This window comes from Hypanus sabinus, chromosome X1, assembly GCF_030144855.1.
Source record: "Hypanus sabinus isolate sHypSab1 chromosome X1, sHypSab1.hap1, whole genome shotgun sequence".
Classification (NCBI taxonomy): domain Eukaryota; kingdom Metazoa; phylum Chordata; class Chondrichthyes; order Myliobatiformes; family Dasyatidae; genus Hypanus; species Hypanus sabinus.
Genome location: NC_082738.1, coordinates 34,610,942 through 34,633,822, shown reverse-complemented (window position 1 = coordinate 34,633,822; position 22,881 = coordinate 34,610,942). Strand labels below are relative to the sequence as shown.

General features: G+C 42.0%; 1 protein-coding gene across 4 annotated transcripts in view; it reads right to left on the bottom strand.

Moving 5' to 3' along the window:
- LOC132384803 (signal transducer and activator of transcription 5B-like) overlaps positions 1 to 22,881 on the bottom strand; it is a 161,095-nt gene that overhangs the window by 60,485 nt on the left and 77,729 nt on the right. For 3 of the 4 annotated variants that reach the window (XM_059956331.1, XM_059956333.1, XM_059956330.1), the window contains 4 exons: positions 9,045 to 9,186; positions 7,296 to 7,437; positions 4,330 to 4,425; positions 535 to 742 (listed from right to left, as the gene is read on the bottom strand). In XM_059956331.1, coding sequence (XP_059812314.1) covers positions 535 to 742; positions 4,330 to 4,425; positions 7,296 to 7,437; positions 9,045 to 9,169 — 571 coding nt within the window. In that variant the 5' untranslated portion in view covers positions 9,170 to 9,186. Of the gene's footprint in view, positions 1 to 534; positions 743 to 4,329; positions 4,426 to 7,295; positions 7,438 to 9,044; positions 9,187 to 9,274; positions 9,354 to 22,881 lie in introns of all 4 variants that reach the window. The other variant, XM_059956332.1, reaches the window with a different exon arrangement.

The window sequence follows — 22,881 nt, the reverse complement described above, 5'->3', positions numbered from 1 at the left end:
AGCAGATCTGCTGTTCATTTCTTCTATGTTTATTTTACAAGACTTCTCAGTAAACTGATTAGTTTATGGAGCAATTCCAAATTTTATTCATAATCAAATGTCAGTATTTTATGAAATTACCCAGAAATGAATTATGATAATTTTCAAATAGATTTAATATTTGCCTGGTACTTCTAGGAACCCAGGTTTGATCCTGATCTCAGGTACTGCCTGTATCTTCTCCACGATCACAAGTTTTTCCTACATCCCGTGGTTTCCTCCAACATCCCAAGACATGCTAGTTGATTAAGAGGCTGCTATACTTTACCCTTTAGTCTAAGTTAATGGCAAAAAAAAACAGAGGGGAATTGATGGCCATTTGTGAAGGAGGGCTATATATAAGGAAACAAGGAAGTGGAGAATAGGACTATTGTATTCACCTTTCAGAACCAATATGAACACAATGGGCCAAATGGCCTTCTATGTACTTTTACATAAGATACTTTAGGATTTTGAACTTCCTAAAAGATCTCTTGATATTTGCTTCATACTCACTCTGGAAACACCGTGACGGTTGTTGCTGCTCACGTTCAACAGACTCATTGATTTGTTGAATTGCACTGCGGTACATCTGAATGTTCTTGATTAGATTGTTCAATAAAGTTAACTGCTGTACTACATTTGCATCGTCTTGCTTCATCCTTTCGCTGCTGGTGGTTGGAAAAGTTTGGGCTGGTAAAGGGTTAGGTAGACCAATATTGACCTAGAACAAAACATGAGGGAATATCTGTAATTGAAGGTTGTTTTGTATCTTTATCCTCCACAAAAGTGAATATTTATTGGGTGAATATATACCTTTTATTTGTAAATTCCATCCATAAACATAATATATGACTCTATTTTACAAAAGTCTCTTATTTGAAAGCCAAAATACTGCAGATCCTAAAAATCTGAAAGCAGCAGAAGATGCTAGAAATATTCAGCATGTCAGGCAGCTGCTGTGAAGGAAGAAAGAAATCTTAACATTTCAGGTTGATGATCCTCCACTGGAAGCTCACCTTTCTGAAAAAATGTCACAACCGGAAACATCAACTCTTTCTCCCCAGACACTGCCTGACCTATTGAGTATTTCTAAGATTTTCAATTTTTCTCTTTTAGGCAAATAACTGACTTCACTCTCCTGCTTTATATTGTAACTCCTGGATATAATTTGGGTTCTATCAAAGAGGGGTGTGTGTGTGTGTGTGTGTGTGTGTGTGTGTGTGTGTGTGTGTGTGTGTGTGTGTGTGTGTGTGTGTGTGTGTGTGTGTGTGTGTGTGTGTGTGTGTGTGTGTGTGTGTGTGTGTGTGTGTGTGTGTGTGAGTGTGTGTGTGTGTGTGTGTGTGTGTGTGTGTGTGTACAATACTGTATATAGAATATGAAAAAAATAAATAAGTAGTGTAAAAAGTGAGCAAAAATATTGAGGTAGTGTTCATGGGTTCTTTTTCCTTGCAATAATGTGATGGCAGAGGGGAAGAAGCTGTTCCTAAAACATTTAGTGTGTGTCTTCAGCCTCCTGCACCTCCTTCCTGACAGTAGTAATGAGAAGAGGGTACGTCCTGGGAGGAGCTGGCTGAGTTTGCAAGTCTCTGCAGCTTTTTCCAATCCTGTGCAGTGGTCCCTCCATACCAGATTGTGATGCAACCAGTTAAAATGCTCTCCATGGTACACCTGTAGAAATTTGCTAGAGTGTTTGGTGACAAACCAAATCTCCTCAAACTCCTCATGAAGTATAGCTGCTTCATAATTGCATCAACATGTTAGGCCCAGGTTAGATCAGAATAGATATTTAAGAGACTGCTAGATAGGCACATGGATAATAGAAAAATGTCATCCCTTGGAAGATGAAAAGGAGGAATTAATACTGGGTAATGAGGAAATGGCCGAGGCTTTGAATGACTACTTGTGTCAGTTTTACACGTCTAACATGCCAAAGTGAGATGTTATGGATACGATAGGAGGTGAGGGCCTCGATACAATAGCTATCACTAAAGAGGTAGTGCTGATCAAACTTGTGGGCTTCAAGATAGACAAGTCCCCTGGTCCTGGTGGAATGCATCCCAGGGTACTGAAAGAAATGGCAGAAGTTACAGTAGAGGCTCTGGTGATAATTTACCAAAACTCTCTGGCAGATTGGGAGATGACAAATGTCACACCACTGTTCAGAAAAAGGATATAGGCCAGCTAGATTAACATTTGTAGTTGGGAAAATGCTGCAGGCTATCATTAAAGAAGGAATAGCGAGGCATCTGGAAAGAAATGGATCCATCAGACAGACACAGCATGGATTCAGCAAAGGCAGGTCCTGTTTGATAAACTTACTGGAGTTCTTTGAGGATATAATGAGCGCAGTGGATACAGAGGAACAGATGGACGTTATTTACTAGTGTTTCCAGAAGGTGTTCAATAAGGTGCCACATAAAAGACTTATCCGTAAGATAAGGATGCAAAGAGTTGGGGGTGATATATTAGCATGGATAGAGGATTGGTTAACTAATAGAAAGCAGAGAGTTGGGATACACGGGTGTTTCTCTGGTTGGCAATCAGTGGTGAGTGGTGAGCCGCAGGGGTCGGTGCTGGGCCCACAATTGTTCACTATATATGTTAACGATCTGGAAGAGGGGATCGAGTGTAGTGTATCTAAGTTTGTGATGCACCATCAATAACTCTCGGAGACGTGAGGCGAGAGATAGACTTTTATTAGCTGGAAGCGAGCACTATCAGCAGCAAGAGACCATCACACAACATCCTGGAGACTGAGGGAGGAGCAGTACCTCCAATCGCCTTTATACAGGGGTCTGTGGGAGGAGCCACAGGAGCAGTCAGCAGAGGGGTGGGGGGCGTGTCCAGACAGGTATATGTAGTTCACCACAGTTTTCTGAAGACATTAGATTGAGTGGAAATGCAAATTGTGCAGAAGATACAGAGAGATATAGATAGGTTAAGTGAGTGGGCAAGCGTCTGGCAGATGGAATACAATGTTGGTAAATGCGAGGTTATCCATTTTGGAAGGAAAAATGGAAGTGCAGATTATTATTTAAATAGTAAAAAATTGCAGCATGCTGCTGTGCAGAGGGACTTGGGAGTGCTTGTGTATGAATCACAAAAGGTTAGTTTGCAGGTGCAGCAGGCTATCAAGAAGGCAAATGGGATGTTGGCCTTCGTTGCTAGAGGAATTGAATTTAAGAGCAGGGAGGTTACACTGCAACTGTACAGGGTACTGGTGGGGTCACACCTGGAGTATTGTGTGCAGTTCTGGTCTCCTTACTTGAGGAAGGATATACTGGCTTTGGAGGCGGTGCAGAGGAGGTTCACCAGGTTGATTCCAGAGATGAAGGGGCTAGCCTGTGAGGAGAGATTGAGTCGCCTGGGACTGTACTCACTGGAATTCAGAAGAATGAGAGGAGATCTAATAGAAATGCATAAAATTATGAAAGGGATAGATAAGATAGAGGCAGGAAAGTTCTTTCCACTGGTGGATGAGACTAGAACTAGGGGACATAGCCTCAAGATTCGGAGGAATAGTTTAGGACAGAGATGAGGAGGAACTGCTTTTCCCAGAGAGTGGTGGATCTGTGGAATTCTCTGCCCAATGAAGCAGTGGAGGCTGCATCAGTAAATATATTTAAGACAAGGTTGGATAGATTTTTTACAGAGTAGGGGAATTAAGGGTTATGGGAAAAAAGCAGGTAGGTGGGGATGAGTCCATGGCCAGATCAGCCATGATCTTATGGAATGGTGGAGCAGGTTCAATGAGCCAGATAGCCTACTCCTGCTCTTATTTCTTATGTTCTTATCTTTAATGTGATATTTCACAGAAGTTTTAAAATATTTTGAATAATGATTTTGTTATATTTATAAAAAGGTAAAATGTTTGAAAAGTCAGTGTCAAACAATTTAATCAATTTTAAGATGCCACTAAAAGATACACCTGTCAAAACTCTTTGGACTACTATTTCTATTATTTACCAATAATACAACCATATCAACAAAGTTGTTCTTCCATAGTAAGGTGCCAATTTATCCAAAGAAAACTCCTGTGGACTCCTATAAGTATATCAATAAATCTAAACTGATGGATTATGATCAAGATAATAAACAGTTCTTTTCAATGGTGACAGTGCTCCTGGACTCAAGAAACAAATAAATCAGCCTTTTGTTTAGAGAGAGTGTGCAGGAAGGACCCATTCTACCAGACACCTTGTCTGGGCCTTGAGTGCAGTTATGATATCAAGATCCTTCAATGAGTCAGTCCAAGAGTTATCAATATTAAAATTTACCCTGCAGACTTGGAAAGGATTCTATACTTACACTGCTCTGCTGAAGCTCCTGAAACAATGTATTTTCTTGCATCAAGAGGTAGTTCATGGTATTCACGAATTCCAAAGGCTGGTGATCAAACATATTCTGTAATGCAGAATGAAGTATTGATTAAAATATTATATTAGAACTATTGCTATCAAATAATTACAGTAAATACAAGTAGTCACAGCAAAGTGTGAGGTTATCCACTTTGGTGGCAAGAACAGGAAGGCAGATTACTATCTAAATGAAGTCAAGTTAGGAAAAGGGGAAGTACAACAAGATCTAGGTGTTCTTGTACATCAGTCAATGAAAGCAAGCATGCAGGTACAGCAGGCAGTGAAGAAAGCTAATGGCATGCTGGCCTTTATAACAAGAGGAATTGAGCATAGGAGTAAAGAGGTCCTTCTGCAGCTGTACAGGGCCCTGGTGAGACCCCACCTGGAGTACTGTGTGCAGTTTTGATCTCCAAATTTGAGGAAGGACATTCTTGCTATTGAGGGAGTGCAGCGTAGGTTCACAAGGTTAATTCCCGGAATGGCAGGACTGTCATATGTTGAAAGATTGGAGCGACTGGGCTTGTGTACACTGGAATTTAGAAGGATGAAAGGGGATCTGATTGAAACATATAAGATTATTAGGGGATTGGACACGCTGGAGGCAGGAAGCATGTTCCCGCTGATGGGTGAGTCCAGAACTAGAGGGCACAGTTTAAGAATAAGGGGTAGGCCATTTAGAACAGAGATGCGGAAAAACTTTTTCACCCAGAGAGTGGTGGATATGTGGAATGCTCTGCCCCAGAAGGCAGTGGAGGCCAAGTCTCTGGATGCAATCAAGAGAGAGTTAGATAGAGCTCTTATAGATAGCGAGGTCAAGGGATATGGGGACAGGGCAGGAACGGGGTACTGATTGTGTATGATCAGCCATGATCACAGTGAGTGGCGGTGCTGGCTAGAAGGGCCAAATGGCCTACTCCTGCACCTACAGTCTATTGTCTATTGTCTATTCTGATTCATTAGAATGAGGCAGCTGCAGTTGTCTGCTCTCAATGCAGTGGCTTTTACACTGGAATTAAAAAAAAGTCAATAAGTCAATAACATGGCATCACTTACTGGGAGCCAAAATCAAGTCCTGTATTCAGGTTAAGCAGTATTCAAAAGTGATGACAACTGAGAGCCTGGTGAGGGGTAAAGATGGAGGATAGAAAGTTAAGACAGGAAAAGAGGCATTATTAGTGCCAAGAGACATGGATGATAGATATCCCATAAACATTTTTACAAGTTTGCTTAAAATTTAAATAGTGGAGTTTGGACTTGAAAAATACGAAGAGAAAATAATAATGAACAAACTACTGTAAATAAACTTTGATCATTGAGCAACCTCAGTGCTGGACTGGCACATTATCTGGACCATTAGATATTACTCCTTTTAACTTAACACCTCAATCCACTGCTAGTTCAGTTTTTTTCCGGCATATTACATAATAGTACAAGAAATTTTCCCGCGAGCCCAGTACGTTTAAAGAGATTATGAGAAACAAAGACAGTGAATTTAGAGGGACCATGAAAAACAGGACCCCGGTGAATTTGAAGGATGTGTGGGAAATGATTCCCCAACAAGTTTAAAGGGAATCACAGGACACAGGGTCTGGTGAACCTAAAGGGAAATTGTGGAACAGGCCCAGGTGAGCCAGATGGTAAACAACTGGAATTTTTGAACAATCAACGGAGTTGATTCATTATTCATGGAGCATTACTCAGGGCGGGGAAAAATCACATCATGGCTTGAAAGGAATTGCAAGCTACTTGGCAATTTAAAATGACTTGAGCTTGACTGGATTCAGGATTGGTTAGCACAACCGCAACATTTTTTTCAGATCAAAACCAAAGATTGCTGCCTGACCAGTTCAGTTCCTTAGGCAGCTTGTTCTTTGGTTTTATTCCAGATGACTCTCACAAGATCATCTACAGGCAGAACTGTTCTGCAGGGAAATGTTGACAGAACACTAGGTTAGAATATTCAATCAACCTTGAAATTAAACCTTCCAATGCACTAAAATTATTTTAATCATTATAATAATGGATGTTGGAAATAATATTATTGGAATTGTTTTCAACATGTCAGTTCATTATGGAATATAAACATGTCTGTTTGTTGTCGACACATTAGAAACCAGATGAGTTCAATATCTGTGCACAACTAATACTTTCAAAATTAGGTTTCATTGACTTCAGCAAGTTCATCCCTCTCTTAGTGGTAGATATAGACCATAACTCTGGGAAAACAAGCAGCACGGTAGTGCTACACCACAACTCCAGCACCCCGGTCTCAATCCTGACCTTGAGTGCTATCTGCATGGAGTTTGCATGGGCTACTTCAGGTGGCCTGGTTTCATCCCATATCTCTAAGGCATGCAGATTGGCAGGTGAGTTGGCCGCCGTAAATTGCTCCTAGTGTGTGGTAGAATCTAGGGGGATTTAATGGGAATAGTGCAGGATTAGTATAATTGAGTGTTTAATGGTTGACACAGACTTAGTGGGACAAAGGGCTTCTTTCCATGCTGTATGACCTGTAAATACATTTGAGTATTCTAATCTACCAGTTAGTAATCAGTGATGGTTACGTAGTTATAACTAGTAAATTGGGCAAAAGTACGCTGGCGATTAATGGATAGTGATATAGAATGGCAAAGCAAAGATTTGTACCCCATAATATGAGCTGCTGACCTAAGCACGGCACATTAGTCAGCAAGGGAGAAAAATATAGCAGATTCTCTGCCCATGCTCTGAATGTGAAATGTGTAATGCTGGTGGAAACTCAAGGAAATGAATAGATTATCTTAAAAAAAATAGACAATAAACAGCTTGCTAATTAATCAACATGTAGACAGATCCATTACCATCAATCCTTTACTGCTTGATCATGTTAAAATACAGATTAAGCAAGTGTCCTCTTAATTATACCCTGCACCATACCTTGAAGTAAGCTGCATATTCATTCAGCTTGCAATTTACTGGATATGACATGTGATTTGCTACTTTCCGTAATTCAGACACCATTGTGTCTAATAGATTTCGAGCAAGGCTTTCATGGGAAGGGTTTCTGTTAATGGAACTCCTAAAAGAAAAGAGACAAAATGAAACTTTTCACATACACACACACACACTTCTCTCACTGACTCAGACTTCATTACATTATTTAGAATCCACAATTCACTAATTCACTGTTGAATATTAGATGTTTGGTGTGAAAAATGCCAGATGGAATTTAATGCAGACAAGTGTGAGGTGTTGGACTTCAGTAGGACCAACCAGGGTAGGTCTTACACGGTGAGTGGCAGGGCGCTGAGGATTGCAGTAGAACAAAGGGATCTGGGAATCTGTCACAGGTACATAGGGTCATAAAAAAAGCCTGTTCACACATTGGCCATCATAAATCAATGTATTGCATACAGTAGTTGGGAAGTTAAGTTGAAATTGTATAAGATGTTGGTGAGGCCTAATTTGGAGTATTGTGTGCAGTTTTGGTCACCTACCTACAGGAAAGATGTAAAAGAGTTTGAAAGAGTGCAGAGAAAATTTACAAGGATGTTACTGGGTCTGGAGGACCTGAGTTGTAGAGAAAGGTTGAATAGGTTAGGACTTTATTCCCTAAAACATAGATTGAGGGAAGATTTGATAGAGGTATACAAAATTATGCAGGGTATAGATAGGGTAAATGCAAGCAGGCTTTTTCCACTGAGGTTGGGTGAGACTAGAACTAAAGGTCGTGGGTTAAGGGTGAAAGATGAAATGTTTAGGGGGAACATCATCACTCAGAGGGTGTGGGAGTATGAAATGAGCTGCCAGCTTAAGTGGTGGATGCAGGCTTGATTTCAACATTTAAGAGAAATTTGGATAGATACATGGATGGGGTATGAAGGGCTATGGGTGCAGGTTGATGGGAATAGACAGATTAATGATTTAGTTCAGTATGGAGTAGATGGGCCAAAGGGCCTGCTTCTGTGCTGTAGTGTTCTAACACTAGGACTAACAGAAATGGGCATAATTGTGATGAGGCTCCCTTGTCATGACAAAATATTTGTTAATACTGTCCATGTTCACATATGTGATAATAACATTTCAGGCAAAGGTGGCCTAGAGTTCCAGAGCTATAGCTCTGTTGACAGCCACCCAGAACCTTATTGTACTAACTCTGCCCCAGCTGCTTTTTCAAATGGATAAATTGGCTCCAGTGACTGCATATCAGAGAAGGCACACCTTAAACAATGGAGCTTCTTCATGTCATGCCCATGAGATGAATTACTATCCATCAAGCTTAGTGACAGATACTAACCATCAGGAAAGGAAAATACTGTTTCAAAAAGGATATATCAATCAGTTATTCCTCTCTTAGATTTGGAAATGGGCATATCTATTTAACCACATACTCTATAACTATTCAGTAAAGTATTGAAGAAGTAAAGCACACACCCATCAAGAAAAACACCGTTGGTTTATTCACTAATCAAAATAGCAATGAACCATATCAGAGTTCCCAAACAGGAAGCAACTGTGATATTGGAAATCAATAATTTAGTGTTTTCTAGTAAAATACACTAAAAATCTATGAACCAATTAGTAGCATATATACAAGGGGAAAATATAAATGTGGGAAATTTGGGAGAATTACCCGATTAAAAAAAAAGCGAGAAATACAGAACTGGACAGTAAGCCCAGACTGACCATGGCTGTTGCTCTATCCATTCGGCAAGATAATGTCTGACTTCAATGGGGAAATGTTTTTCATACAATTCCTGGAACCGAGGAAGGAACTGTTGATGTTTCATTATCTCACTCCAGAATGCCATTCTTTATCTTTGAGTACCTGAAACAAAAAATGTATATTTAGTATTTTATTTTCAAAGATGTCAATGTACAGACAGGAAGGGTAAGATGAGGGAACACAAACCAACCTTCATAGAGGGATCAGAAGGGATTGAGGCACGACTGCGCAAGCGCTTGGACGTCAGCCAGTTAGAACAGCGAGAGGATCTTAAAAAGAAGAGCAAGAGGATAAGACGTGAGAGAATAGGACCAATCAAGTGCGACAGTGGAAAAAGTGTGTATGGAACTGGAGGGGATAGCAGAGGTACTTAATGAATACTACAGAAAAGGTTTGTAGGGATGACTTACAGTGGACTGAAAAGCGTGAGAATATAGATATTAAGAAAGAGGATGTGCTGGAGCTTTTGGAAAGTTGGATAAGTCACCAGGACCAGATGAGATGTACCTCAGGCTACTGTGGGAGGCAAGGGAGGAGATTGCTGAGCCTCTGACAATGACCTTTACATCATCACTGGGGACGGGAGAGGTTCTGAAGGACTGGAGGGTTGCGGATGTTGTTCCCGTATTCAAGAAAGGGAGTAGAGATAGCCCAGGAAATTATAGACCAGTGAGTCTTACCTCAGTGGTTGGTAAGTTGATGGAGAAGATCCTGAGAGGCAGGATTTATGAACATTTGGAGAGGCATAATATGATTAGGAATAGTCAGCATGGCTTTGTCAAAGGCAAGTCATGCCCTACCAGCCTGATTGAATTTTTTTGAGGATGTGACTAAACACATTGATGAAGGTAGAGCAGTAGATGTGTATATGGATTTCAGCAAGGCATTTGATAAGGTACCCCATGCAAGGCTTATTGAGAAAGTAAAGATCCAAGGGGACATTGTTTTGTGGATCCAGAACTGACCTGCCCACAGAAGGCAAAGAGTGGTTGTAGATGGGTCATATTCTGCATGGAAGTCGGTGACCAGTGGTGTGCCTCAGGGATCTGTTCTGGGACCCCTACTCTTTAGTGATTTCTATAAATGATCTGGATGAGGAAGTGGAGGGATGGGTTAATAAATTTGCTGATGACACAAAGGTTGGGGGTGTTGGGGATATTGTGGAGGGTTGTCAGAGGTTACAGTGGGACATCGATAGGATGAAAAACTGGGCTGAGAAGTGGCAGATGGAGTTCAACCCAGATAAGTGTGAGGTGGTTCATTTTGGTAGGTCAAATATGATGACAGAATATAGTATTAATGGTAAGACTCTTGGCAGTATGGAGGATCAGAGGGATCTTGGGGTCTGAGTCAATAAGACACCCAAATCTGCTGTGCAGGTTGACTCTGTAGTTAAGAAGGCATACAATGCATTGACCTTCATCAATCATGGGATTGAGTTTAAGAGCCGAGAGGTAATGTTGCAGCTATATAGGACCCTGGTCAGACCCCACTTGGAGTACTGTGCTCAGTTCTGGTCGTGCCACTACAGGAAGGATGTGGAAACCATAGAAAGGGTGCAGAGGAGATTTACAAGCATGCCTTATGAGAATAGGTTGAGTGAACTTGGCCTTTTCTCCTTGGAATGGCTGAGGATGAGAGGTGACCTGATAAAGGTGTATAAGATGATGAGAGGCATTGATCGTGTGGTTAGTCAGAGGCTTTTTCCCAGGGCTGAAATGGCTAACATGAGAGGGCACAGTCTTAAGGTGCTTGGAAGTAGGTACAGAGGAGACGTCAGGGGTAAGTTTTTTTATGTAGTGGTGAGTGCGTGGAATGGGCTGTAAGCGATTGTGGTGGAGGCGGTTACAATAGGGTCTTTTAAGAGACTCCTGGACAGGTACATGGAGCTTAGAAAAATAGAGGGCTATGGGTAACCCTAGGTAATTTCTAAAGTAAGGACATGTTCGGCACTGCATTGTGGGCCAAAGGGCCTGTATTGTGCTGTAGGTTTTCTATGTTTCTATGTTTCTAACTGGAGAGACTGAGTAATTTCAAGTTGAACATCCAGGACATGGTCTTTTCTCACTGTTACCATCAGGTAGGAGGTACAGAAGCCTGAAGGCACACACTCAGTGATTCAGGAACAGCTTCTTCCCCTTTGCCATCCGATTGAACCCATGAATGCTATAAACCACTTTTTTAAATGTCTGTTTTTGCACTATTTAATATGCATATACATACTTTAATTCAGTTTTTTTCTATATTTATCATGTATTGTATTATATTGTTGCCGCTAAGTTAACAAGTTTCACGACATATGCTGGTGATATTAATTGCGATTCTGATTTACATGAGTAATATGTTCATAACACATAGTGCAATTATCAATAGCATCCCTGGATTGTGACTCATCTGCAAACTATGCAGAATGAGCTGATCACAGCTATAACTGGCCTCAGTACTTTTTCTTACACACGTATCAAAGGAAGAAAAAATTACTCAGGTTGTGGTTAATCTTCATTTTCCAATAATTGTACAGAAAAACTACTCCAAAGAGGTGATGTTTTGCACTAAAAATGGGCAACTATTATATGAGAAGTACAGAAAACGTTGGAAACACTAGGCCAGGCAGCAACCATGGCACCATCAATTCTGACGAATTATTCTCCTTCCATTGAAGCTGTTGAATATTTTCTGATTTGATTTCAGATCCCACAGAAACAGTATAATGTGCAGTTGATTGATACATCAGTATGAACAATTACGCAATATAAATGTAAGTATGCTGCACCAGAGCAGGGTAGGTTGCTTTGTATTAAAAGCATATTGACTTCTTTATGGATAGGAACAATGATGCAATATTCCAAAGTCCCCTAACTATTCTCGCTAACAGTGCATATACAGGTAGGTTACCATCTAATTGTACTTACTGTACTTTCAAAACAGAATTCAGTGAGATATGCTCAAATTCTAACCTTATGTGTCTGATGGTAATGGAGTAGTTTCAGGCTACTCCACATTATGCAGAGACACAAGCAATTCTGCAGGTGCAGAGCTTTGGCCTGAAGAGCTGTTTATTTCCCTTCCTACATGTTGCCTCACCTACTGAGTTCCTCTAGCATTTTGCATGTATTCTCCATTACTCACCAAACCTGGTTTTACTCTTCATTGACTTCTTTGGAGGTTTTTAAACTTACACTCAGTGGCCACTTTATTAGGAACAGAAGTGAGTGAAATTCGGTGTGGTGTTTTGCTGCTGTAGTCCATCCACTTCAAAGTTCGATGTGTTGTATATTCAGAGATGTTCTTCTACACACCACTGTTGTAACGTGTTTTTTTGTGTTACTGTCGCCTTCCTGTCAGTTTGAACCAGTCTGGCCATTCTCCTCCAACCTCTCTCATTAACAAGGTATTTTTGCCCACAGAATTGCTGATCACTGGATTTTTTTGTGTGTTTTTCACACCATTCTCTGTAAACTCTAGAGACTGCTGTGCGCGAAAATCCCATATCAGCAGTTTCTGAGATACACTAACTACCGCATCTGGCACTAACAATCACTCCACGGTCAGAGTCACTCAGATCACATTTCTCCCCCTTTCTGATGTTTGGTCTGAACAACAACTGAACCTCTTGACCATGTCTGACTGCTTTTATGCATTGAGTTACTGCCACATGATTGGCTGATATAAATTCGGATTAATAAGCAGGTGTATAAATGCATTTAATAAACTGGCCACTGAGTGTACATAGTAGCTTATTTCAACCAAATTGGTTGTGGGCTAAAGAGGAACACATTTTCTTTCCTATATGATATAGCTGAAACAGATGTACTTTTTAACAAGTTGGCAGCTCCTTTTAAAATGATTGAAGGGTACGTCAACAAGATGTGCATTAATCATCAAAAGGATTAGACAATGTCAGCAAAGATTTTGAGAAGGGAATTTGCACCTGACAAAGCTACTGGAATGTTCTTGAGAGGGTAACTGGTAGAGTGGTTAAGGGCAAACCTTTGGATAGAAAGGGGCTTCAAGGCAATTTGGACAAATTGAGTGAGTGGGAAAATACATGGCGATGCAGTAAACGTGGATAAATGTGAAGTTTGGTGGGAAAACAGAAAGGTAAAGTGTGACTTAAATAGTGATAGATTTGGGGAATGTGCAGAGAGACCAGGGTGTTCCTTGCTCGAATTAGATGCTGCACTGGACTATAAACAAAAGTGATGAAACTTTAATAAACTTATTGGTTATGAAGTGCTACAGGATAACAATGATACATGAATGTTATTTCTTTTTAGCTACACAAATGTTTTAAAACATGAAATGCACACCATGCACAATTTTGAACATTCAAATTGCAATTCATTGTAAACCCAAAAATTTCAAAAACATCACAACTGTATTACACATCCACCAACTACAATTGAATTATTTTCTGAATAAAGCAGCTTGCTGAGTAAAGTTGTCTACAAAATCAATTTAATTCTTGAAAGTGCACATTCTGATAACCATCATAGTTCCTGTTTATTTAAATCAGGAAAAGGCTGATCTGCTGGTGACAACATACGAAACTAACACCTAGACCTATAATGGTGTATAGAACATTAAATCAAATCAAATGCGCCATACTATGCTGAATTTTTTTCTTTCAGAAGTTGCTGTTCCACTGAGATAACTTAGGGCAGATGACCTTCTGTAAATGACAGAAATTACATTCTCTAAAAATTTTCCTGGAAATTCTATCACATAGCAATCAGGCACTTGCTGCACCTTTGACAGACAACAGCAAACTGCTCCAAGGTCCTCTGTGAATGCAGCATGTTTAGACACGGAGGCAGCTATGCCACTTCTGTGAAATCCTGTTGTTCACCATTGGGCTGCAGATGACATGGGTCACCCATGCATGAATGCAGCTCTTTCTTAAACGGGGCTTCCTAAGGAGGTCCCAGGCTACAGAGCCCTGCCCTTGCAATAATCACTTACAGTTGCACCTGCCTTGTGACTTTATACATTTTCAAACTGTGTATCAGCCAGTGGTCAGCATGGATCATCATGCAGGCCTTTCAGGAGGACATGATGGGTAGTGTGGGCTGTAGCTAGTACTGTGATCACTTGAGTCGAGTATAAGGTCTTCCCAAAGGGTTAATTCTTAATGCAGCACACCTGTGCGTGTTTTGTTTAATGTGGGAGGCTGATGTATGGGCAGCCACTGCACAGTCCTCGCCAGATCGGAGTCAGGGTCCAGTGGTATGGAATGCAAGATGACTGGGGACCCTTCACTGCTGCAGCCTTCCTCTGCCCTCACTGTCTTTGTGATGTGTCATCATCTGCCTCCAGCTGCACCATTGATGTCTCTGTTGGATCGCTCTTTGCCCTTACCGCCAGGGGTGACCCTACCAAGAGCTAAGCGCCAGATGCTATTGGTCTCAGGATCTCAGGAACCGACAAGCCTCTCGGTCACGACTAATTGACGATCTTCGGGAGAAGCTTGTGAGATGGTTTCCCAAGCAGACTATCAAAACTAACTGCCAGTATAACTCATTGTCACAACCCACCAATAAGTACCAAGAGCTCTCTTGGCTGGCAGTTTGAAGGACCCCTCCCTGTCAGATTATTCCTGCACAGTTGGTGCCTCATCTCAACACATGTTGACTCAAAACAGCTGTGATAAGGATGAGACAATCGTGCATTTGCAAAGATTTAGCAAAGGATGCAAGGGTGCTTGCCCCGATTCATCCTGAGCATCTGAGTAACAAAGGACTCTCTGACCTGCTGGCTGTTCCCAGGGACACACTTTGAGACAAACATCAAATGCTGCCAGAAGATCATCAAGTTGGTGAAAGATGCACTTTAATCAGCCTGAAACTTGTTGGTCTTCCAGTACAAGATATCCAGAAGGGAATGCTGAAATGCTCTTACTCAATGTCAGCAAGACCAAGGAGCTGGTTATTAATTTCAGGAGGGGGAAACCAGGTCCATGAGCCAGTCCACATCCAAGGAAATCAGAGGTGGAGAGGGTCTAAAAGTTTGAATTTTTCAGTGTTAACATTTCAGAGGACCAGTCCTGGGTCCAGCATGTAAGTGCAATTATGAAGTAAGTACAGCAGTGACTCTACTTAGAAGTTTACAAAAATTTGGTGTAACATCTAAAACTTTGACAAACTTCTATAGATGTGTGGTGGAGAGTATATTGACTGGCTGCATCACAGCCTGGTATAGTAACACCAATGCCCTTGAATGGAAAAAATCCTACAGAAAGTAGTGATGCAGCCCAGTCCATCACAGGTAAAGCCCTCCTCACAGAGTATCCATAATCAGGGACTCCCCCCACCCAGGTCATGCCACCTTCTCACTGCTGCTATCAGGAAGGTACAGGAGCCTCAGGACCTACACCACCAGGTTCAGTGACAGTTATTACCCCTCAGCCATCAGGTTCTTGAACCAGAGGGGATAACTTCACTCACACTATCACTAAAATATTCCCATAACCTGTGGACTCACTGTCAGGGGCTCTTCATCTCATGTTCCTGATACTTATTGCTTATTTATTATTATTGCTTTTAATTCTTTTTATATTTGCACAGTTTGCTGACTTCTGCACAGTGGTTGTTTGTTCGTCTTGTTGGTGTGGGTTTTCATTGACTTTATTATGGCTATTGGGTTTACTGAGTGCATCTACAAGAAATTGAATCTCAGGGTTGTATGTAGTGACATACAGTGTATGTACTTTGATAATAAATTCACTTCGAGGTTTGGAAATTGGCAAATTGCAAGCTGCAGGACTATGTACTGAGCAAAGCACTGAAGCTCAGTGTAGACAACAGAAAGCCTTCATAGGGAAGGACTACAGTCTAATTTCTTGCTGCCAATGGACAGTGAGGGGTGAAGCCCTGTGTGAAAGCCTCTCAAACTCTTGAAGTTTGTGTCATCCAAAGAGCCCACGTGTTCAATGGTACTGTGTATACAGAAGGTGCAAACTCTACAAATGTACAGACTAATGCACTATGAATGTAAAGAAAGCCATGTACTGCACATTTCTCGTGTGTATTTTTAAACATAGAATGCAGAACAGTACAGCACAGGAATAGACCTTTCAGACTACAATGCTTGCACTTTAATGGAAAAATTTATTCTTGAAGTTAAAGAGAGGTGTTTTCACTGAAAAGTTGGGAAGAGGGAAAGGAGAAGGAGGTAAAGGACAAAACCAAATAGGTCCATCCCTCACTCAGCTACCCCTTTGGCAGCAATTCTATGAACTAAACAAAGAAGAAATGCTCCCCATAGACATCTCCATCACCATCTGTAAGTCTTATCCCTCTCCATCTCTGCAACCATCTCCGACCTACACCCTTGAATCTCTACGCTCCTCAAATCTTGGTTTTTTGAGTATCCTTAAATTTAATTACATCACCATTGTTCAATGGTGCCTTCAACATTTTCCCTGGGCTCTAAACTGTGGAATTCCCTCCTTAAATCTCTGTCTCTCTTTCCTTCTGTAATATACCTGCCTATGCTTGAGTTTGTGATCACCTGTCTCCTGACTGAGCATAAGCCTACTGAAGCAAATGCTTTGCCTCTCACCCAACCTCTCCAACAGCTTCTGGCAATGAAATCTGGGCACAACCAAGGGGCCAGAATTTGAGGGGCAGAGAAGAGTAGGGTGAATGAGGGTGGTGAGAACCACCTGGAGATAGAGATAAAGAGAGAGACTGGAACGGCTGTGGGACACTTGTGGTTCCTTCCAGTAGTATATTGTGTAATGTAGTTTAGTGGTTGGTTGATAAGTATTATCTTGTCTCTTTCACGGTTTTTCTTTCCTTCTGTATTTAATTCTTTATTGTTGTTGTTCCTTCTTGTGCCTTGTGGCGCATCAGGTAGCATTTTTGCTGTGTCCATAGAATTTGACATTTTTTTAACGCGGCTGAGTTGCCGGCTCAATGCTCAACCCAGCACAATGGAAAGCATCACACACACAAAATACTGGTGGAACGCAGCAGGCCAGGCAGCATCTATAGGAAGAAGCACTGTTGACGTTTCAGGCACAATGGAAAGCATGCTGGGAGCTGGCCAGATTTGAACTCAAAGTCCAGTGCTGATGCCACTACACCACTGGTTGGCTATTTAATTCTTTATAAACTCTAATAAGTTCTTAAAACTTCTAACATATACACAGTGCCTCCTATGTTTGTGAATACCTCTTGCTGCTGAATAAGAAAAGGACAAGGAACAAATTTTAAAATATTTTCATTATAACAGAGTAACAATTGATAATCGAAACTGTGGTCATGGGTCAAGATTTTATGCTTTAATCAGTGATCAGACTAAAAATATGGTCAAAGGGTATTCCTATTGTGGATCCATGGTGACAGACATTTCTCTTGATAAGGAATTCAATGTACTTGACGGAAAGGCAGTCACAACTTGGATCAATTTGCATAATGAAAGAATAAACAGGAAAGGAACAACAAACATCTGTAGGAGAAAGATACTGAACTAGAAAGATATGGATTCTTTGCACTGTGTGAATGGCAGTGAAATAGGTACGGCACTATTGAAAAGGAGCTGGGCGCTGGGATAGATCAGACATGACTGTAATAAATGACGGTCTGAGGGGCCAGATGGCCTACTTCTGCCCTGTATATTATTGCATATAAATACAGCTGCTGAACAAAGACTTAATGACTTCCATCTTCATTGCCTGCAGCAGATTCTTGACATTTTATTCAGGGAAAATAAAGTTTCCAACTTCATGTCTCTGAAGAAAATATGCCAGGTAAGCCCTGTAGGTCTACAAGATTATGAGAGGCATAGATAGGGTGGATAGCCAATATCTGTTTCCCAGGGCATAAGTACAAAGTTAAGGGAGGGAAGTTTATGGGAGACATCAGGGGTAAGTTTTTTTTTACACAGAGGGTTGTGGGTGCCTGGAATGACTTGCCAGGGATGATGGTGGAGGCTAAAACATTAGGGGTATTTAAGAGCCTCTTGGACAGGCACATGGATGAAAGAAAAATAGAGTGTTACGGGGTAGTGTGAGTTTAGTACTTTATTTAAAGGAATGTATGGGTTGGCACAACATGAAGGGCTGAAGGGCCTGTACTGTGCTGTAGTGTTCTAGTGTCTAGTGTCAGATGAAAGCACTTGTGCTGATTCAGAAACATGGCAGCTCTTTAGAACCTTCACAAGCCTTGGGGTTAAGACAATTATGTCACATTTATACAAATTTCAATTACCAAAAAATGTTAAATTCCTTTGCTCAAAGCATTGATGGAGATGATGGGACCACCAGACCTGCTGGATGATACAGCTCAATCGAACTCCCCTCACAGCACCACCGAACATTCATCCTGCCTGTATTTTCAAAATGTGCTTCTTTGATTTGACTGAAAAATTTAAGCACCAGATAAACTTGTACTTCATACTGAAGAGATATTAACCATCCTTCTTCAAGTTCAGACATGATAGTTTTGGTTAAATTCTCTTAGGTGCACCTCTTTATGTAATGTAATTTCATTCTGAGCACAAACATGACTCATCCCTTTGTCATGCTATGTAGAGCTATGCCATGTAAATGGCCTACTGCTCACCACAGAGAGAGTTTTTAAAATGGTGAAGTGCAGGACCTTCTACTTTACTGCGGGAGTTCACTGCCACTATGCTTACAGCTGTTTATACCACCCCCCCCCCCCCATGCTATTGCTGGGGAAGCGCTACAGGAACTCCATGATGCAATCTGCAACCTTAATGCCACTCAACCCCAAATGTTGTTGGCAACTTTAATCATGCCAAATTAAAAAAAAGTCCTGCCAAAGTTCTACCAGCATGTCAACTTTGCAACCAGAGGAGGGAGTATATTAGACCTGGTCTATACCAACATTCATGGAGACTACACGGCTATCCCACATCCTCACCTCAGATACTCAGACCACATATGAATTTTGCCAATCCCTGCATACAGACCACTGGTTAATGAGTCAAATCAATCCACAGGGAGATCAGGACCTGGCCAGAAAGTGCCTCTTCAGCACTGCAGGACTGTTTCAAAAGCACAGACTGGAGCATATTCAGGGAGGCAGCTACCTACAATCATCACGTCAACACTGATGGCAGGATCGGTGACTGGCTACATTGGAAAATGCATCAAAGATGTTACCCTGATTAGACACTACATGACCAGGGTAAACCAGAAACCATGGCTGACTGCAGAGGTTCGTGCACTGCTTCGGGATCAGGACGGTCCCTTCAGTTCGGGGGCTCAAACCACATCAAGTTCACTGATGATACTACAGTGGTTGGCCTCATCAGCAACAAGGATGAGGCAGAGGGGCTTGTTCTTGCACCATTCGACAACAACTAGAGTCTCAACGTGGACAAGACAAAAGAGAAGATTGTGGACTTCAGGAAGGCTCAGGTCAACCACTGTCCACTGCACATCAATGGCTCTGCCGTGGAGAGTGTGAAGAGCACAAAGTTCCTTGGTGTGAGCATAACAGACGATCTAACCTGGACCTACAACACCTCTCACCAGCCAAGAAGGCAAAGCAGCAGCTACACTTTGAGGCAATTGAAGCATGCAAGGCTCCCCACCCCCATTCTACAACTTTCTACAGGAGCACCATTGAGAATGTCCTGTCTGGCTGCATCATTGTGTGGTTCGGAAACTGCAAGGTGTCGGTTAGCGAGGGCCTACAGAGGATAGTAAAAACTAACAAGAGGATCAAGATCTCCTTCAGCCTCATTTGTGACATTTACCAGGAGATTTGTAGACAAAGGTCCCAACGCTTTGTTGAGGATTCTCACCACCCATCCCACAATCTCTTTGACCCACTACCATTAGGAAGGAGGTACAGGAGCATCAGGACTGGGACTGCCAGACCGTGTGACAGCTTCCTCCATCAGGCAGTCAAACTAACAAATAGCCTGCCACCACTGAGCTCTCGTCACTAGTACAGCAAACTGTTTACTGTTTACCCTTGTTGTGCACTACATGCATTTTGAATTCTATTTTATTAACTTGTTTATGGTAACATTTAATTCTATGTGCTGTTTGTGATGCACATATTGTGAATGCACAGTGGTCTGGAAGAACACTGTTTCATTTGGTTGTATAGATCTACAATCTGATGACAATAAACTTGAACTTGAACTTGAGATCCTGCATTCTATCCTCTAAAAAGTTAGAGCTTACAAAACTCAGTTCATGATTACTTTGTCCTTGTCAGAGCTAAATTTTAAAATTAAAGATGCAACATGCATGCTGAACTCTGGCAAGATCTGGTTCTACAGTTATACTATAACTATTTTCTAATAGTTCAAAGTAAGCTGTTAGTTATGCTCACTCAGCCAGTCACAGAGTACACTGTGAAAGGTGGAAATTCATGACGAGCTGCAGGGTGGACACCAACGTTTTATGACTGTTCCTTCCTTGCTGTACTTGCCACATGCCCAGCAACAGAGGAACAATATGTTGAAGAGTGAGAAGTACCCTTCAACTATCAGGCTCCTGAACTAGCGATGGTAAATTTTAATCACCTCAACACTGAACTAATTCCACAACCTATGGACTTAATTTCAAAGACTCTACAATTCATGCTCTTGCTATTATTTATTTATTATTTGCTTTCTTTGTATTTGCACAGTTTGTCTCCTTTGGATGTTCAATGTTTGTCAGTCTTTCTGTGTAGGTTTTTATTGAAGTATTTCTTTGTTCTGTGAATGCCTGCAAGAAAAAGAATTTCAACATAGTATACGATAATATATATGTACTTTGATAATAAATTGAACTTTGAGAGGATCAGGATGTGCTTCACATCCCATCTCAGTTTGTTACTAGTGAGGGCTAGTGGCTCCATTCATTTGGGAATTTTTAAATTATTGTGTGTTTTAAATACAATTAATTTTAAAATCATATAAATCTATATGAATAATTTTAAAATCTAGTAGAGGTATTTGAAAACAAAAATTTAATAGCTAACTAATTCTAATAGCTTTTGATATAAAGCTATTGGAAGAGGACAGCGAGGCTTGAGAGGAAGTGCGGCGGCGACCATTTTCAAATTGTCCAATTGCTTCTCAGATCGGAGTTCTGAGAGGCGGGACTGCGCAGGCGCGTGAAGGAGGCTCGGGAAGGAGGGAAGATATATAAAGAACGCCGCCTTAAGAAGAGGGCAGCTTCGTTTGCGGGCAGCGGAGTGCGCCGGGAGCAGAGTGTAGGGCTTGGGCTCAGAGGACTTAGGCGGAAGAGGGCACAGTAGGCTTATCTTTTAGTTCTTGTATTTTCAGTTATTTGGGAGGTATGAGTGTGAGGGCAGCTTGTTGTTCTCGGTGTCGGATGTGGGAGATCCTGGAGTCTCCGAGCCTCCCGGACGTCCACATCTGCGCCAGGTGCACCGAACTGCAGCTCCTGAGGGACCGAGTTAGGGAACTGGAGCTGCAGCTCGGTGACCTTCGCCTGGTCAGGGAGAGTGAGGAGGTGATAGAGAGGAGTTACAGGCAGGTGGTCACTCCGGGGCCACGGGAGGCAGATAGGTGGGTTACAGTCAGGAAGGGGAAGAGGCAGGTACTAGAGAGTACCCTAGTGGCTGTACCCCTTGACAATAAGTACTCATGTTTGAGTACTGTTGGGGGGGACAGCCTACCTGGTGGGAGTGACAGTGGCTGAGCCTCCGGCACAGAGGACGGCCCTGTAGCTCAGAAGGGTAGGGTTAGAAGAGAGAGGTCCATAGTAATAGGGGACTCAATAGTCAGGGGCTCAGACAGACGTTTCTGTGGAGGTGACCGGGAGTCCCGGATGGTAATTTGCCTCCCTGGTGCCAGGGTTCGGGACGTTTCTGATCGCGTCCAAGATATCCTGAAGTGGGAGGGTGAAGAGCCAGAGGTCGTGGTACATGTAGGTACCAATGACATAGGAAGGAAAGGGGAAGAGGTCCTGAAATGAGAGTATAGGGAGTTAGGAAGGCAGTTAAGAAGAAGGACCGCAAAGGTAGTAATCTCGGGATTACTGCCTGTGCCACGCGACAGTGAGAGTAGGAATGGAATTAGGTGGAGGATGAATGCGTGGCTGTGGGATTGGAGCAGGGGGCAGGGATTCAAGTTTCTGGATCATTGGGACCTCTTCTGGGGCAGGAGTGACCTGTTCAAGAAGGACGGGTTACACTTGAATCGTGGGGGGACCAATATCCTAGCGGTGAGGTTTGCTAGGGCTACAGGGCGGACTTTAAACTAGTAAGATGGGGGGGGGGGGGGGCGGGAGACTATTTAAGGAGACTATGGGAGAGGAGGTTAGTTCACCAGTGGAGCAAGTAAATAGACAGTGTGTGAGGGAGGAAAGGCAGGTGATGGAGAAGGGATGCACTCAGCCCGAAGATGTAGGGGAGAAGAAAGAAAAGGATAATAAATTTGAATGCATTGTTAGGGATGGAAAGAGAGGAGGAGATGGAGAGTATCTTAAATGTATCTATTTTAATGCTAGGAGCATTGTAAGAAAGGTGGATGAGCTTAAAGCGTGGATTGATACCTGGAATTATGATGTTGTAGCTATTAGTGAAACATGGTTGCAGGAAGGGTGTGATTGGCAACTAAATATTCCTGGATTTAGTTGCTTCAGGTGTGATAGAGTAGGAGGGGCCAGAGGAGGAGGTGTTGCATTGCTTGTCTGAGAAAATCTTATGGCGGTGCTTTGGAAGGATAGATTAGAGAGCTCCTCTAGGGAGGCCATTTGGGTGGAATTGAAGAATGGGAAAGGTGCAGTAACACTGATAGGAGTGTATTATAGGCCACCTAATGGGGCGTGTGAGTTGGAAGAGCAAATGTGTAAGG